At 53.2% G+C, this 18,724-nt stretch overlaps 1 protein-coding gene across 6 annotated transcripts in view; it reads right to left on the reverse strand.

The window, feature by feature from the left end:
* AGAP1 (ArfGAP with GTPase domain, ankyrin repeat and PH domain 1) overlaps positions 1–18,724 on the reverse strand; it is a 552,490-nt gene that overhangs the window by 379,689 nt on the left and 154,077 nt on the right. For 4 of the 6 annotated variants that reach the window (XM_049614622.1, XM_049614621.1, XM_049614620.1 and 1 more), the window contains exon 1: positions 17,754–18,718. The exons of the other annotated variants lie outside the window; for them this stretch is intronic. In XM_049614622.1, the coding sequence (XP_049470579.1) occupies positions 17,754–18,693 (940 nt within the window). In that variant the 5' untranslated portion in view covers positions 18,694–18,718. Of the gene's footprint in view, positions 1–17,753; positions 18,719–18,724 lie in introns of those variants that run through there. 6 annotated transcript variants of the gene reach the window in all.

An 18,724-nucleotide genomic window follows, 5' to 3' on the forward strand; every position in this document is an offset into this window, starting at 1 on the left:
AGGGAGGTGAGGGAGGGAGGTGAGGGAGGGAGGTGAGGGAGGGAGGTAAGGGGTGTAGGGCGGGCCGCCTGCACCTGCCGGCAGCCTCAGGAGCCCACCTCTACCAGGTGCTGCTTTTACCTTCAAAAGGGGAGGGGTCAAGGCTGGGAGGTGGGGAGTCAAGGTCCCTCCTGGCTCTAACTTCCCAGGCCGTCTTTTAGAAACGTGTCCCGAAGTCCTCCGAGTGCTACGACACAGCATCGGCCGCAGGTGTGGGTCAGGCAGCAAGACGCCTCCTCACCCAAGGACGAGATAAGAGAAGCCTTTGGGACCATCGGGGACGAGGAGAAGGGCCACGTGTCAGTACAGCCTGAAAGCCAGTGAGGACCGAGGGGCTGCTGGTCACCCACGCATTTACAATCGCATCGGACTCATCGAGCACCTGCCAAGCATTAGGTCCTTGGATGTCACATCACAGCAACGTGGTCCGAGGAAAACCGGCAGAAAGAAGCACTTGAGAAAACACAGTACACCAAACAAAACACCTGAAACAAACTTATTACCAGGGAGATGAAATCGGTAAGACGCTGATGAAAGAAACCAAACAAATAAATGCAAAGACATTCCATGCTCACGGACTGGAAGAATCAACAGTGTTAAAATGTCCACGCGACCACAGCAAGCTACAGACTTAATGCCGTCCTATCAAAATACCAACAGCATTTTTCTTTTTTTTAATGTTTATTTATTGAGACAGAGAGAGACAGAGCATGAACAGGGGAGGGTCAGAGAGAGAGGGAGACACAGAATCGGAAGCGGGCTCCAGGCTCTGAGCTGTCACCAACAGTATTTTCCACAGAAAGAGAACAGCCCTAAAACTTATATGGAACCACAACAAAAAAGCCAAATGGCCAAAGCAATCTTCAGAAAGAAGAACAGAGCTGAAAGTATCCCAATCCTCAAGTTCAAGATACACTACAAAGCTGCAGTAATCAAAACAGGATGGAAGCAGACACACTTGTCAGGGGAACAGAAGAGAGAGCAGAGAAATAAACCCACGTCTGTACAGGGAATTAACCTACGACACACAAGACAGGAATATCCAACGGGGAAAAGACAGTCTTCAGTAAATGGTGCTGGGAAATCTGGACAGCTACGTGCAAAAGAATGAAGCCAGACTACTTTTTGGTACCACACACAAAAATAAACTCAAAATGGATGTAAGACCTTAATGGGAGACCCGAAGCCGAAGAATCCTAAAAGAAAACACGGGCAGTAATCCCTTGGTCATCGACCTTAGCAAGGTATTTATGGACAGCTCTCCTGAGGAAAGAGAAACATAAGCCAAAATAAATAACTGTGACTATACCAATATAAAATTTTTTTTTTGCACAGTGAAGGAAACCATCGGCAAAATAAAAAGGCAACGTACTGAATGGGAGAAGGCATTTGCAAACAACATATCTGATAATGGGTTAGTATCCAGAACATAGGAAGAACTTAATACAATTTAACACCAGAAAAAGAAATAATCTGATTAAAAATGAGCAGAGGACCTGAATAAACATTTCTCCAACGAAGACATCCAGATGGCCAACAGGCACGTGAAAAGATGCTCGGTGTCGCTCATCATCAGGGAAATGCAAACCAAAACCACAATGTGATCCCACCTCACGCCTGTCAGAAAGGCGAAAATCACAAACACAAGAAACAACAAGTGTTGGCAAGGATGCGGAGAAGAAGCAATCTTTATGCGCTGACGGTGGAAATGTAAACTGGTGCAGTCACCGTGGAAACGATACGGAGGTTCTAAAAAAGATTAGAAATAGGGGCGCCTGGGTGGCTCTGTCAGGTGAGCGTCCGACTCTTGATTTCAGCTCAGATCATGATCCCAGGGTTGTGGGATCAAGCCCCACATCAGACTCCACCCTGAGCACGGGGCCTGCTTGACAGTCTTTCTCTCTCTCTCTCTCCCTTTGTCCCGCTCTCCCCACTTGTGTTCTCTCTTAAAAAGAGGAAAAAAATTAAAAATAGACCTATCACATAATCCAGTAATCCCACTGCTGGGAATTTCCCCAAAGAAAACGAAAACACGAATTCAAAAAGATACACGCACCCCTATGTTTACTGCAGCATTATCTACAACAGCCAAGATATGGATGTGGCCTGAATCCACAGATAGGTGAATGGATAAAGACGCACACGTAAACACAACGGAATATTAGTCGACCGTTAAAAAAAAAAATGAGATATTGCCATTTGCCACAATATGGATGGACCTAGAAGGTACTATGTTTAAATAAGTCTGAGAAACACATAGGCTGCATTTCACTTACGTGTGGAATCTAAAAAACAAAAACAGACTCACGAAAACAGAAAACTGGTGATTGCCAGAGGTGGGGAGCTAGCGGATGGACGAAATACGCGAAGGGGGTTAAGAGGTACAAGTTTCCCGTCATAAAATAAGTAAGGCGCAGGGATGAAAAGCACAGGACCGGGAGTGGTCGGTCACACGGTAATGACGTTGTATGGTGACACGGTAACTACGGTAACCACTCCCCGGGAGCATCGTGCCGAGTGCCTGAGTAATGTATAGACTTGTCCAATCACCGTGCGGTACACCTGCAAATAATACGACACTGTGTGTCAACCACGCCTCAACAAAAACTTGTAACAACCAGGGGGCAGGGGCGCCTGGGTGGCTCAGTCGCTTAAGCATCCTACTCTTGGTTTCAGCTCAGGTCGTGATCTTGCAGATCGTTAGACCGAGTCCCGCATCAGGCTCTGTGCTCACAGCACAGAGCCTACTTGGGATTCTCTCTGTCTCTCTTTGTGCCTCTCTCTCTCTCCAAAGAAATAAACAAGCATTTAAAAAGATTTTTCTTAACCAAAACATTGTAAATACCACTCAATGTCCTTAAGTGCCCCCAGACAGTCCGGAAAACAAAGTATCCAGCCTGACGCCTAGGCTCTTTAAAGCCTCCCAGGCAGGGAGGATAAAACTCGAGCTCACTGCCCAAGTGCTCAGACAGCAGCCCCAGCCCTGCCAGCCAAGTCTCCACAGGTGCCCACAGGCCTGCAGAAGATTCTACCAACACCCTTTAGGAGTTCCAGGACTGCTCTGAAAAGCAGTGGAAATGTTACCAATCTCTTACTGGGTCTGAGATGCTGGAGGCGGGATGGGGAAGACCCCTGTTGCAGCCTGCCAGTATGAGAGTATGAGGCCCATCAGAAAAATATTTGTCTGACGGGGCGCCTGGGGGGCTCAGTCGGTTGAGCGTCTGACTTCGTCTCAGGTCATGATCTCGCGGCTGGTGAGTTCGAGCCCGCGTCGGCCCCTGTGCTGGCAGCTCGGAGCCTGGAGCCTGCTTCGGGTTCTGTGTCTCCCTGTCTCTCTGCCCTTCCCCCACACACGCTCAGTCTCTCCAAAATAAAGCAGCATTAAAAAAAAAAATTAGAAAGAAAAAAAAAAGAAAATATTTGCCTGAAACGGAATCAGTGCGGGCAGGGGAGGGGGCAGGGAAGAAACAGACCTGAGACCTTCCGAACCTGCACAGGACAAGACCACCAGCACCACGCTGTAAGCTCCCCGTGGCTCGCGAACACTCCCCCATTCTCTTGCACGAGACTCCCTTTCTGAAGTCCAAAAATGTTAGGTTCTGGGGCTACATGGAGACATCCTGCGGTCTGCTCATTTCTGCACATTAACAAAGGCACCAATTCTTCCTCTTTTTAATATAATTTGTCAGATTGGCTTCCAGAACACACCCAGTGCTCATCCCAGCAGGTGCCCTCCTCGATGCCCGTCACCTGTTTTTCCCTCTCCCCCACCCGCCATCCACCCTCAGTTTGTTCTCTGCATTTAAGAGTCTCTTGTGGTTTGCCTCCCTCCCTCTCTGTTTGTAACTGTTTTCCCCCTCCCCCTCCCCCATCGTCTTCTGTTAAGTTTCTCAAGATCCACATGAGTGAAAACGGACAGTATCTGTCTTTCTCTGCCTGACTTATTTCACTCAGCATAACACCTTCCAGTTCCATCCGCGTTGCTGCAAATGGCATGATTTCATTCTTTCTCACTGCCAAGTAGTATTCCACTGCATAGATAAACCACATCTTCTTTATCCATTCGTCAGTTGGTGGACATTTAGGCTCTTTCCACAATTTGGCTGTTGTTGAGAGTGCTGCTATAAACACTGGGGTACAAGTGCCCCTCTGCATCAGCACTCCTGTATCCCTTGGGGAAATTCCCAGCAGTGCTATTGCTGGGTCATAGGGTAGGTCTATTTTTAATTTTCTCAGGAACCTCCACACTGTTTTCCAGAGCGGCTGCGCCAGTTTGCATTCCCACCAACAGTGCAAGAGGGTTTCCGTCTCTCCACATCCTCGCCAGCGTCTGTTGTTTCCTGAGTTGTTAATTTTAGCCACTCTGACTGGTGTGAGGTGGTATTTCAGTGTGGCTTTGATTTGTGTTTCCCTCATGATGAGCGATGTTGAGCATCTTTTCATGTGTCTGTCGGCCATCTGGACGTCCTCTTTGGAGAAGTGTCTATTCTCGTCTTCTGCGCATTTCTTCACTGGATTATTTGTTTTTTTGGGTGTGGAGTTTGGTGAGTTCTTTATAGATACTGGATACTAGCCCTTTATCCGATTGGTCATTTACAAATGTCTTTTCCTATTCCGTCGGTCGCCTTGTAGTTTTGTTGACTGTTTCCTTTGCAGTGCGGAAGCTTTTTATCTTCATGAGGTCCCAGTAGTCCATTTTTGCTTAATTCCTTCGAAAGGCGCCAATTCTGCATCAGAGATCCGGAGAGCCTAAGAAGGGCAGCAAGTTCACGTGGGGCCATCCGACGGGGCAGGAGGGATGCAGCCGCTCACCCTTCCCACGTGTCACTCCAGCCCCAGTGCCCGGGGCCTTGGGTTTACCCGTGCATCTCTCCACAGATGACCCGCTAACCCTACTGACCTATGGGATAATAATTCACTTCGCGAGGTTGTCGCTGGAATCAAGGACTCGCGCCCAGCCCGCACACACTCAGAGGGGGTCGCCGCCACCACTGTGCTGTCGTTGTTTTAACGACACAGAGCAGCAAAAACAGTCTAAAAACAGCAACCAGATCTGTTCTTCAAGTGGCAGCTTGGTGGCAGGAGGACCATACTGCAGGGCGGAGCACGGGGCCCACGCCTGGCCCTGTGGCCCACAGGCTCTGCTCCCGAGCCGTCCCCTGAACAACCCAAAGGTCATTCCCTGCACCTCCACACACGGTGACTTCCCGCCGGGCACCCTGGAGGGCCGCGTCCACTGAAACAGAGGACAGTTTTCCTTTCAGTGGCAACTCCCTGTGCCGGCCGTGTGGGCACCAGCTGGCCCAGGCACGGTCACAACAGAAACTTCAACAGAAGGGGGAAATTCCAGTCCCCACGGCTACCCCCACCCGACTCGGGAAACGCTCACAGCAAGCCTGGGGAGTGACGAGGTGGGACGAGATGTTCCTGAAAGCGGCCTGGCGGGCTGGGCACACTGAAGACCTGGGGGAGGCAGACGGTTCCAGAAGTGTGTCTGAAACAGAGGGGCTGGCAGCCTGAAAGGCATCTGAGCGGACGAGACCCTCGCCGACTCCCGGGACAGGACCGTTCTTCACAAAAACACACACGGGACCCCACAGGCACACGGAAGCGGGAACCACAACGTGGGCACCTCAACCGTCTGCAGAGCTTTGGCGTCGAGGGCGAACGACCTTTCTGGGATTTGCGTGGCATTCTCTACACAAACCTCGCTGTCCCCGCAAAGGCGTGTGTCCTACAAACGAGGGTGGGGTTTCAAAGGCCGACACAGGGATGGAATTCTGGAGAATAAAAGGTTCAGGTGGGCGGGTCCCACCCAGGAATGCTGAACCCAAACCGTGGCCCGAAGGAACCTGACAATTTAACCTCCCGTCGAGGGATCAATATCTACCTCAAGACTTTAGGGAATTGCCACAAAAATCTCCTGCAGCGTGGAAAATTAACTGCCTCGGGAATGTGGATTTGTTTGAGGGCAAACCCCTAGACTCTTCTGTTGAGAATCATGTCTCCGGACACAGAGGCCAAGGGATGCTGTCAGCTGCACCCACCTGACCTTCACCCTGCACATCAACGGAATGTCAGGTGAAGGAACACGTAAGTAACAAAGCCTTGGGGAGTCCTCAGGATCTGGGCCGAGGCGGGAATCAGGAACACGGTTATTCAAAATGCCTTCCTGGGAACAAGAATTTGAAAGTGGTTGTATCCAAACTGCCTGCGAATATTGTAAATATTTTTTCTTATTTTTTTAATGTTTACTTATTTTTGAGAGAGAGAGAGTGAGCAGGGGAGGGGCAGAGAGAGAGGGAGACTCACAGAGTCTGAAGCAGGCTCCAGGCTCTGAGCTGTCAGCACAGAGCCTGACGTGGGGCTTGAACCCAAGGACTGAGAGATCATGACCTGAGTGGAAGTCGGATGCTCAACCGACTGAGCCACCCAGATGCCCCAACAAGCACCGTAAACATTTAAGTGTTCTTCCCAAAGGGACAGCACAGTGGCCTCGAGACCCTGGTGTTAACTTTTCAGTTCAGGGCTACTTTGCCTATTAAGGTAGTCATAAAATTTAAAAGTTACTGATTTCAATTAAACTAAATTACTTTATAACATAGAAGTTTTTGTATTTATATAACATAAATATTATATAAAACAGTAAGTTGTAATAAAATTTTAAATACATATAAAAATAAAGACAAGTACATTTAAAAATACAAAAGTCAATGGATTTGACTGTTACTTCTGAGGGATTTTTTTGTTTTTTAATGTTTGTTTATTCTTGAGAGAGAGAGCACAAGTGGGGAGGAGGCAGAGAGAGGGAGGCAGAGAATCTGAAGCGGGCTCTGTGCTGACAGCAGAGAGCCTGATGTGGGGCTCAAACTCATGACCTGTGAGATCATGACCTGAGCTGAAGTCAGAGGCTTAACCGACTGAGCCTCCCAGGCACCACAGGATTATTTTTACCCATTCCATCTCAAGGGGAAGAAATTATTTTTTATTTTTCATGGATAGAAGAGCTCACACATGCAGAACCTCACTTTCCAAGCTGGCCAGGGTGGCAGCAGTTCCTTCCAGAATGTTCCCTGTTGTTGGAGGCGGATGGGGGGGGGGGGGTCACCACTGAGGGGGCCAGAGCAGATAATGGGGACAAAACACGTACACCCCGCAGTGCCCTAAGTCACACACCCACACATATCCTTGATCCCCCTACTACTAGCCCAGGAGGGCAAGTGTCATTATCAATACTCATTTTCCAAATGAGGAAACTGAGGCACAGAGAGAGTAAATAGTCTGCTCAAAGACACTCATTCTGGAAAATGGCAAGGACAGACATCCGGCTCTAGAAGCCCTCCTCAGCCGGGGAGCCGCTTGGACTCTAGGACCAGCCTGAAAGGATGTCACGGCACATTTATCACTCCTCCTCTGTGGGAACAAGCGAACGAAACACAGCAGAGCATCACCACAGGGCAACACACGCAAACCAGGTCCGACCCTCTGGAGGTCCCACCGCCCCTCTACGTGCGCCGAGAATGGGAGACCCACAGGACCTTCTGCACCTGGGACTCTCTCTACTGTCACAAGCCAATAACCCGACGGTGCCACAGGCACGCCGGCCCGTGGGCGCCGGTCCAGGCAGGTGGCAGACACAAATTCACGGCAACCGCGTTAGCCTGTTAGGTTCTACTGCATTTGACTTTCGCTCTTGGGGCAGAAACTTCAGATCTTAGCTCCAGCACAGGGTAGGCGAAGTCTTCAAACGTGAACAGGTCTGGGAAGAGACAAACGCCTTCCCAAGGGTCCGTGTGTCTGTCTCGGGGGAAGGGAGCGGGCAGGGCAGTTAACTCCAGCGGAGTGGGGCTCAGGACCGGAGTGCTGGATTCAAAAGCCCCCTGTCCCAGGGCTCACTCCACCCGCGGGGAGACCCGGGGAAGGGCCGTGGGGAGCGCGAGAGGAGTAGAAGCTCTCGAGAGGCAGCAGACAGACCGGGGGAAAGGAGGAAGAGAGAAGCCTGTGGCCACCGAGTCTTCAACTACAGCCATGGGCGCTGGCCACCTGACCCGGCGCCATGGCCCTAAGACAGCCCGGCGTTCGGACGAGCAGTGCACCTGCAGGGACCACACAAGCGATGGAGCAGAGCCTCTGGGGCCCGCGGCCACTCTTCCCACGAGACCCGAAGGCGTGAGAACTGGCAGAACAAGCATGCCGACCCGGTGAAGCCTGGGCGCCACGAGAAGGCACAGGGCACACGCCAGGACCAGTCACGAGGCATGTCACCTGCTGCCACACGGAGACAAGGCCTAGGGGAGGCCAGACTTCCGCCCGCAGTGCCTGACTGGGGACTTGGGGAGGCCACCCGGGTCCCCCGCTTTCCGGCCCACGGAGGGCCAGAAAATGGCGTTCGGCAGAAACGACGTGCGGTCCAAGCCGCCCTCGAGATGTGGGCCGGCAGCGGCCCCCCGTCACCCAGCGACCACCGGGGTCAGCAACCAATACGCGGCCCACCGCTCTGCGTCCACACGGACGTTCTGTCACTCCCGGTACGGTATTCAACACGTTACAAGCACGAGCACGAGCACGAGCACTCTACCACGAAACAGGCTTTGGGTCAGACGACTCTGCCCGACTGCAGGCTGACGGGAGCGTTCTGGGCTCACTTCAGGTGGGCCGGGCCCAGCTAGGGTGCCCAGTTCAGTGCAGCGTCTCACGTGCGTTTTCCACTTAGGATGCTTCCAATTACAACGGGTTTACCGGCCCCGCACCCCGTGGCTGAGCCCAGGAGAATCTCCTTGTGAAGAGTGGGAACGTCGGCCCCAGAGCAACACACGTCCGGTGACACCATCCCTGTGCCATTACGTTGGCGAACCGAAGGATTTCGAGAGGACGCGGGGCGCTCCCAACGACACGTCACCAAATCCTCCGCCGAACACACTGGGTAAATACCAGCGCTTATCACGTTGAAGGTTGCACGTCAGTGGCAAGAGGACGATCCGTCACCACTCGCTGCCACGGAAAGGGGCGTCTTCCTTCAGGTAGGAGGCGGGGTCCTCTGTCCGCCGGGCAGCGCAGTCTGGCCACCGGCCCTCCGGGAGCAAGCGAGAGCGCCGCGGGAAAGGCGCTGCGAGAAACCAGCTTTCCGAGATGCACGCGCCCTCGGCCTGGGTCGGGGATGACACGAACCCATGTGCTGCAAAGCAATAATCTTCTAGTGACGTGAATGAAGAAAGAGGGGGGACGGTTAAGCCAAAGAAGAGAGATGACTGTCTTCTCCCGCCTGATAATTTTCAGGTACGATGGCCAATAATTTAAAAAGCTGCAGTTACACTGAGCCTCGTGGGAAAACACAGGGTGACAGACTAGAAACAAAACCCGGGGTCAGTGTATCCTTGCCGTAGCCTGAGGAAGGCCATCAGCCTTCTCCGCGGCACGTACAAATCCGAGCACAGCCACGCGTTTGGGATTTTCCGCCTCGGAGTCTCCTGCAAACTTCACAGAGGCACCCCCTGTAAATCAAAGACGATGCCGTTGAACCACGTGGTTAGCGCCTGCTCTCCCATTCACTCCCGGTCGTCCGGAGCGCCAGCCAGGTGCGGGGTGAACCCCTTACTTAAATGGATGAGGCAGATGGGGCGCAGGGCAGTTGGGTGCAGGACCCGTCTGAGCATCTGCCAGCCGAAGAGCTGTAGCCGAGACTAAACCCACCCCCACCCGCGCCTGCTTCCTCCACGTGGCAACTTCCCATCTCCCAGGATGCACGGGACACTTCTTCCCGCCACCATCGTGGCATCCCCCACGTACCAGCGAAGGCACCCAGGAAAGCGAGCAAGAAGGAAAAAGCCACAATGTCACGCTCAGACGTCCCCCGGCACCCTGGGGCCCAAGGGACTAACGGTGTCCGTACCTCCAGGGGATCCATGGCCGAACAGGAGCCCAGGAAGAGTTAGCTGGGGCCGAGGGGGGGCGGGGTGAGGGCGGGGAGCTGCTGGGGAGACAGTGGAGTCGGGGGCAGGCAATTTCTGACTGGCAGGCAGATTAGCCAGCAGAACAAAGCGGGAGCCACAGGGGGAGCCAGGCAGGGGCAGGGAAGAAGATCAAGAAATTACCGACAAACCTCCCTTTAAGTTTGGGAGAAAGCCACTTCCTAGGAGAACAGCAGGTACAAAACCATCAAAATCCTCGATCCTGAAGGGGCTCTTGACCTGAAAACTGGGATGAGCTCCTCAAGAGCAACTGCAAACCCCCAGACAACGAACACAGCACCCCTTCCAACCTTCCCTGACTGGCCCAGGCGTGGAAGCCTCCAGAGACGGCAAACTCTGCACACCGGAAGGCGGCCTCTTCCAAACCGTGAGGGCTTGTGACAAGAGACTGCCTCGTTGTGAGGCAGGATCCTTTTCCACTGGGTCCCTCTTACGTCCACTTCTCAAATACCGGGAGACAAGTCTCCACACTCCCGGGCGTCTCTTTCAAAGTAAAAATCTCCAGTGTCTCCAATGTACTTGGCTCCCAGAATCTTCCATGAACCAGATCAGGAAAGCGGATTAGGCACCTACTCTTGAATGCAAGAGATATCAGACTCTCAGAAGGCTGGGATTCCAGTTTGAGAATGAAACTAATCAGAAGAATAAGCTCCAGGGGAACCTGGGTGGCTCAGTCGGTTGAGAGTCCGACTCATGGTTTCGGCTCAGGTCATGATCTCACGGTTCATGGGTTCGAGCCCTGCGTCGGGCTCTGTGCTGACAGCTCAGAGCCTGCAGCCTGCTTCGGATTGTGTGTGTGTCTCTCTCCCTCTCTGCCCCTCCCCTGCTCATGCTCACTCACACACACTCACTCTCTCTCTCTCTCTCTCTCTCTCTCTCTCGCAAAAGTAAACAAACATTAAAAAAAAGTTTTGTTTGTTTTGTTTTTTTAAAGGAGGAGGCGGAGGAGGAAGGGCTCTAAGTATCTGGGAGCTATCGATGAGCTACCTGTGTGGCACCAAAGGAGACAGAACCAGCCCTGCTCAGGTCTCCCACACCTGCCCGGTGCTAAGGTCACAGGATGTAAGTTGCAGGAAAGCAATCAAAGGTGTGCATCCCTAAGTCAGGATCCTGTTTCCCGCACTTCACAGACCACCCGGTATCTGGTTGTTCTAAAGCCCTTGCTACGTGAACAGAAAAGCACAAAGCGGATAAACGGCCCCGGCTCCCCATCCCCATCAACGGAAGAAGTGGCCGTCGGCGGGACCCTGACCTGGGCTAAGAACTGGAGAGGGCAGGGGCTGCACCAGAAAGGCCAGAGGCATTGTTCACGGCCTCCGCTCTCAAGGGTCCGTCCGCAGGACCAGCGAAAGCAGCCCGTGCGATGACAGGCACGGGGGAACACAAGACTCCCTCTGATATCCACTCGAATGAGTTCGCGTCCCACTGGCACCCACAGACAATCCCCTGAACAAAGGGGGCGGGGCGGCCCCGTGTCCTCGCCAGCACAAGTGGCATGCTACCTCCTGCCAAGTCCTGGACCTGCTATCGCACCAGAGATACATTCCGCCCTTGGTAAGGTCCCCAGCAGAGGACCATGGAGGAAAGTGACCCTCGTTTTTCCTCTCCCTCCTGCCAACTGAAAATGCACCTCTTAAGATTATCTGCATTTGTTAGATACAGAGAGGCCAAATGAGCCCTCCGCAAGCCTCCTGCTGGTGTGCGCCACCCCCCCCCCCCCCCCCACTGAATGAGGGAGGAAAGTCCACTTCCCAACCCAGGAGAGCAGATCTCTCCCCAAGCTCTGAGTCTTTAGGCCCAGGAGTGATGTTAGAACTGAAAACCAACCCTGGAAACAGAAATAACGAGACTGTAGAAGAAAAGAAGATAATGAGAGATTATGAGAAAACCAGCCAGACGTGGGCTGTGAACATATTCTGAATTACAGAGGTGTCTACATTAATTCTTAATTAACGAGAGACTAGACAACTAATGGGAACGTCTCTGTCAACTGAAAAACATCACAAGAAACAGAATTGTAAAGGCCGTCGCCTACAAACAAGTAAACATCAACACCCCAGCAGACTCTAATCTGGGCTGAACAAAACCTAGAGCGAAACCATGGCGGGCAGATGGTTCTTCTCTCAAAATGATGCAAAGACAATAATCTCCCTTCTTTTTTGCTAATCTGCTGACCTTAATACCAGTTCTGTTCACCACCTGGGGATATAACGGCAGCTGTACACACTTTATCTGTCACTGTCCTTAATAAATAAAAGCTTTACTTTCCTTCATTATCTTACTCACTTTGACATCATTTTTTTTAAATTTTTTAATCTGTATTTTTGAGAGTGAGACAGAGCGTGAGCGAGGGGAGGAACAGAGAGAGAGGGCGACACACAATCTGAAGCAGGCTCCGGGCTCTGAGCCGTCAGCACAGAGCCCGACGTGGGGCTCAAACCCACAGACCGTGAGATCATGACCTGGGCCGAAGTTGGACGCTCAACCGACTGAGCTACCCAGGCGCCCCTACTGTGACATCAGTTTGATGAACTATTGTTCCAAATCATCGCAGAGGAAAAAAGAAAAAGAAACAGCCTGAAAGAGATTTCCTATGAAACACAAACACCTTATGCTAAAAAAGCAAAACAACTCACTGTGGAAACCATAACATCCGCTTTTATGCCTGATGTTGGCGAAGAGGAATGATTTTTTTACAGGTTAACTCCAGAAATCCCAGCCAACTTGCTGACGGAGAAACTCCTCGTTTCCAGTTGTTCAACTCCTAGTGATCGGACAAGACCCAAATCCTTTTACCCCTCGGTGAGGTCTCCACTAACTCCTTCTCTTGCTCACGGACCCTTGCTCCCTTTTTTCTTTCCGCCAGCCCTTTCATTAATTCCTGCCACAAACGCTTAGTAAGAGTCCAAGTGGAACCACAGTACCCTTAACTCTGCCGTACAGACAGGAAGAACACAGGCTTCGTTTCCTGCCCAGGAGGGGCTCACGGTCAGAATTGGCAGGTATGCGGACGAGGTTATCATCATACGCTGGGATTAGTAGTGCTCTAACGGAGGAATGCGGTGCAGAGAAATGCAGTCGGGCCTTCCCCTAAGTATCCCGTGAAGCTTCACAGGAACCTCTCTCAGCCCAGCAGGCTGTCGGGCCTCTGAAGACAGGAGCTCTCGCCCCCTGCTCCCGCTCGGAACATGCCACGGAAACGCAACAAATATTTGTTGATGCAACAGGAAAACAAGCACCTAACAAAAGGGTTAAGCACTACCACTGCCTCATAGCTGAGTCCTCGGTCTGTGAACTGTATGACCAGCCGGACTGCTGCAATGGGCTGACGTGACACGGGAAGATGTCCTTGGCAGGCGGACTTCTGAACGTGCCTTTGCCGGCACGATCTTCCCGGCCGGCGCCAACAGGTGACTGTGCCGATAAGACGGGCTCCACGTGGAGAAAATCAAGGCCGCAAGACACAGTCCGAGCCTCCGGTGCCTGCTTAGGGCGTCCCTGGCTGACCTTCGGGGGCTGCTCTGTTCTCCAGGAAAGCAATCCGACCTCACAACAAAAACAACGAAGGTTTTCCTAAATTACTATCTAGAGTCATTTATAAAAAGCATGCGATCTCCCAAATACGGAGCACCTAATTAGTTTTAAATGCTTCGCATGAGACACTGAATTATGCTGTTTCTTTAAAACCAGGCACGCCCTTCCCAATAACAGAGCAAGTTAACAAATAAAGAGGTACCAAGTGTTTTCAGCAATTTTATTTCACTTAATTGCTGCCTCCTCTCTTTCTCCACGAAGGTGGTGTGCTTCAAGTTTTTTTTTATTTTATTTATTTATTTATTTTTAACCACAAGACAGTCCATCAAGCTGTGCAAGCTGCAAGATACAAATCAGGGGAAGCAGAAATTAAAGAACGAAGCCACTCATAAAAATGTGCTGTCACATCAGTTGCAAATTACTAATTTAAAAAGCTAACTAACCTCGGTCGGGGCTATCAATGAATCACTTTATTGTGGTAATCAATCCTCCTGGACAGCATCAGAACACCCTATAGACACCTGCCGCCCTGGCAAACAGGAGGGGGTGCAGAGACCACACACTGGGAGGTGACGCCCTGCAGGGTAATTAATCATTTATTATTTGATCTTTTTTTTGCATTATACTTGTGTCAACAGACTCTGCCCCGGTACATGTGCATCAGGTAATAGGAAACTGCCCTTGATCTGACACAGAGCCCCTCTGAAACGTTCTAGGGTTAGGATGATTATGAACCTGACAGAGAAGCCTGCCAGGGGTCTCTGGGAGGCGGATGTGTAACGAGGAAGAGGAAAAGCCTAAATAGGTGAGCATGACGGGGATTAAGAAGTACAAGAGAGTCACCCTACAAAGGTGGGTGCTCCCACCCTTTCGCCCTAAAGCCTGAAGAATACAGGGGAGAGGCACCTGGGTGGCTCAGGAGGTTGAGCGTCCAACTCTTGATTTCGGCTCACGTCATGACACCAGGTTGCGTTCAGCAGGGAGCCCGCTCAAGAATCTGTCTCTCCCCCTCCCTCTCTCTCTCTTCCCCTTTTCTGCTCCTCTCCTCTGCTCTTTCTCTAATGTAAAAATTTTTTAAAACATACAGAAAAACCATATGCACGTGATGTGTGAACTTGTGTTTTAAAATAAGATTAACCCTCTTCCTTCCCTACAGCTGGCATATAGGTACCTCGTCTAAGATGAAGCTTGTAATTCCAAGAAGTCACTTAAACTATTTAATGTAACAGTTACTTTGTCTCTTAAAGTTGTTTTCCCGTGGCCAATTCACAAGGTCTGAAAAAGAGTCCAACAAAAGGAGAACCTGTCCCCGGTGACAAATGTCCTCTAATTCCCCTTAGACTTGAAAGAACTTCGAATTTTTTTCATGTTTATTTATTTATCTTGAGAGAGGGGGAGCAGGGGGAGAGAGAGAATCCCAAGCAGGCTCCGTGCTGTCAGCGCAAAGCCCGACGCAGGGTTGGGGCCCACGAACCGTGAGATTACGACCTGAGCCGAGATCGAGAGTCAGAAGCTCAACTCACCGGGCCACCCCAAGAACTTCAAAGTGTAATACCGTGTGGCCAAGACTTAAAGAAAGCTAGAGGCGCTGTTCGTTCTGTATGCTGCATTTCGGTTCCACGACGGTTTAGCCGCAGTGCTGAAATCGGAAAGGGGCTGCAACGTTTCGCGGAGTCTCAATGGCAAAACTATTTCTCATTCCAGATGGGAGTACCACAGACTTGGCTACGTTCTGTAACACACAGCACCTCACCTTCCTAGCAGCAAAATTCTCTAGGTCTTGTAAGCCTACCTGTCCAAACCTGGTTTAGGCAAGACTTTGTACTTTGTGGACTTCTGCCCTATGGACGTTTACGGGGAAAGTGAGCCTGGGTTCTGCTGTGTCTGAACGTTACCTTACAAGTATTTTACCTTGAATTCGGAGCTTCACTTAAATAGCACCTGAATCTGAACACTGTGTATCAGAGGAAGCAAATCTACAAAAAGTAGGAAAGTGTAATAACATGAAAAGGCCTGCAAGCTGTGGGGACTGCATCTTAACCTGTGACAGACGTTGACTTTACAATAAATAACCCCAAGAATGGGGACACTTCAGGCCTTTTAGCCAAAGGCAGGTGAGGGACGTGGCCTTTTTTTGTGTGATTACCTAGAACTTCAGAATAAAGTGAGACCCTGGAATTCAAACTGTGTGTGCCATAACCCAGCTCAGAGACATTCCGTGTTTCTACTCAACCCACAATGCTAGCTAGTGTTATGTCTCAGACCAAAGCAATTCCACCGAGAGGGGTTGGCCACGAGAAACAAACAGAGCGAGTGTTACTCCAATTATTACTATTAAAATCTTACGCCGCCCTAGAGGGAAAAATTCCAACACGCCTTACGCCTCTACTTTTCAAATCTATTATCAATCCATCTGACCGGCGCCCAAATACCCAAACCCCAATACTTCTAACTTGTATCGCTAGGGACCACGAAGAAACGCATTCTTTCTAAAGCAGGCGTGTTCCCTCCCTCCCCTCCACGGGTGCCTGTCCGGAACCCGGGCAGCTAATCACTATTTTCGCCAAACCCAGAGCAAAGACGCAGGCCTGCTATCGTAGGGAGAACCCGGTCCTGTGGATTTGAACTTCCACCCAAGGAACGCAGACGACGGCAGGAGCAACTCTACACAAACCGACTTCAACAAAATCACGCCCATCATTTCTGAGTATCTCAAGAGCATCCAGGGAGGGGTGGGTAATGGCTGGAGCCGAACACAGCCCCTTCTCCAATATCCCAAGGCCCGTTCCGCCGCAAGGTACGGGCAGCAAGTTCAACTAGAGAAAGCCTGCAACAAGTGACTTTGTATTACGGCCTCACCTATTAAAAAAAAAAAAAAAAAAAAAAAAATCAGACTTAAACTCTACTGCAGGCTCAAGTGCTTATTTCAAATATTCTCTAACACGTTCCGAGAATCATCAGAAGCACATTACAACCTGACGAGGTTTATCTCCAGTTTACCTTCAAAATACGTCAGCGAGGTCAGTGATTTCTCTGTGCTGGTGGTTTTGAGACAGACCCTGGGCAGCCAGGTACCTCACGAGGTCTGACGGGGAGGACTCCGCGCTCCAGGGGCGGTGAGTTACCAGCTGAAAACCTCAAATTAAAAGCGCACACCGCAGGGTCTCAACTACCCTCATCTCCACCAACAGCAGGGTGAGGTGATCAGCACACCCGATTTCTCGGCGGCGAAATGCATGGGGACCATACCTTTAACTCTCCCCTCTACCCCCAACATAAGCAGGGGGTTAACAACCCAGCCCCTCCACTCACCCCCAGCCTCTTCCCTTCAGGGTGATTGACCCCGCACGTGGAGAGAAGGGGATCTGTGTGTGGCGACTTCTGGACGATTCTGACTCCCAAATGCTATCAAGCTTACCTAATTTTTCCAAGAGAATATTGTCACATCTGCCTTCAAAACCTTCCCTGCGAGGCCCCTGTTGGAGGGCCTAAGGCGAAAGGGAACTGAAATTTCAGAACAGGCTGCCGGGCTGTGATTATCCTACCCGCATAGAATACATTACTAGCAAACGGAATCCTGTCCCAGACTCGCTCTCCCGCTAAGACACCAGAGGCTGTGGGGAGAGGCCTGTATCCCTGACCGCCGGGGTGAACGATCTTTACCGGTATCGCAATAGGTGAGCGCCGTCCAATCGGTGGGGGCCACACCACCCGCACTCACAGACTGTAGCGCCTACAGGGAGACTAGGCTTGAGGGTGGAGGAAAAAATTAACCAAGAGGAATGCGGCTGCCGGAGGCCGGGCCGCGCCACCTATGCGGCGGCTTCCAGGCCAAGTCCCAGGCAGCCCGCAGGTACCACAGCCAGGGAGCCCACGGAGCTCATGGCCCCGCTTAAAGAAGGCGGTGCCAGCGCCTGCCCTAGCAACACACCGCTTGGCGAGGTGATCTCTCCCCAGGACGACACAGACCCTGAAAGGCACCACCAGACACGGCCCGAGGCAGGGGATGCCAAGATCTTCCCGACCGCAGCAGCGTTACCGGGGAAAACCCCGCAGCGCGCGAGCTCCCACCCGGCGTGGCCACCCGCCGGCTGGCGGCCAGAGACGGCGGCCCCCTTAGCCGCTCCCAAGTCCCAGCGTCCTCCGAGCAGGCCGCTGCGGAACCAGGCCAGTTCCCACCGCTGCCCTCACCTCCCCGGCCGCGCTGCCCACCTCTGCGCGGGGACCCGTCGATGCTCTCGGCGCTGGACGAGTGCGCGTCGGCTGGGGCCCGGCGCAGGCTGAAGTAGCCGCGGGACCGCGAGGCGCCGCTCCGGGGAGAGGGACCGCCGGGCGCGCCGCCATCCCTGCGCGCGAAGATGCCGCTGAAGAAGCGCAGCAGCCGGTGCTCCGAGGCGCCGCCAGGGCCCGCGGCCGCCGCCCGCGCGCGCTCCAGCCGCTGCAGGTCGCTGTTGTCCAGCGTGCGGTTCTTGCTCTTGCTGCGCTCCCAGCGCTCCAGGTCCGAGAGCGCGTCGTTCTTGCTGAGCACCTCGCCCACGTCCAGGGTGTTGCGCTTCTCCGAGGCCGGCGGCGCGGGGGCCCCCGCGGGCTCCAGGGCGGCCCCGGGGTCGGCCGCGGCCTCGCCGCCCGGCGCCCAAGCCAGGCTCCCGGAGCTGCTGTGGCGCCTCCCGCGGCCCAGCGCCCGACTCCGCGGCGCCTCGGGCCCGCTCCAGTGCCTGAAGCTGAGGCTCCGCCGCAGGGGCGCGGCTCGGACCCCCTCCACGTCGGGGCTGCCGGGCGCGGGCGAGCCGGGCCCCTCCTCCGCGGCCGGGGGGCTGCCGGCCAGGTCCGCGGGCTCGGGGCCGCGTGCGCAAGGCCGGAGCCGCCCGAGCTCCAGCTGCCCGGTGCTGCGGGTGCGGAAGGTGCGGAAGTCCCAGGCGCGCGGCCGGCGTTCCTCGGGGTCCTCAGCGCCCGCCGCCGCCGCCGCCGCCGCCGCCTCCTCCTCGGCCTCCTCCACCAGCCTCCCGGGCGCGTCCGGGGAGCGCGCGGGCCGGGGCCTCCGAGCGGGGCGCGGGTCGGGGCCGCCGGGGCCCGGCGCGGCCAGCTGGTCCTTCCTGACCATGGTCACGGAGATGCGGTAGACGGTCTTCCGGGGGGGCGTCCCGCGCGGCATCGTGTCCGCGGGCGGAGACGCGGGCTCGCCG

The sequence above is a fragment of the Panthera uncia genome (genome assembly GCF_023721935.1).
Source record: "Panthera uncia isolate 11264 chromosome C1 unlocalized genomic scaffold, Puncia_PCG_1.0 HiC_scaffold_3, whole genome shotgun sequence".
Taxonomy (NCBI): domain Eukaryota; kingdom Metazoa; phylum Chordata; class Mammalia; order Carnivora; family Felidae; genus Panthera; species Panthera uncia.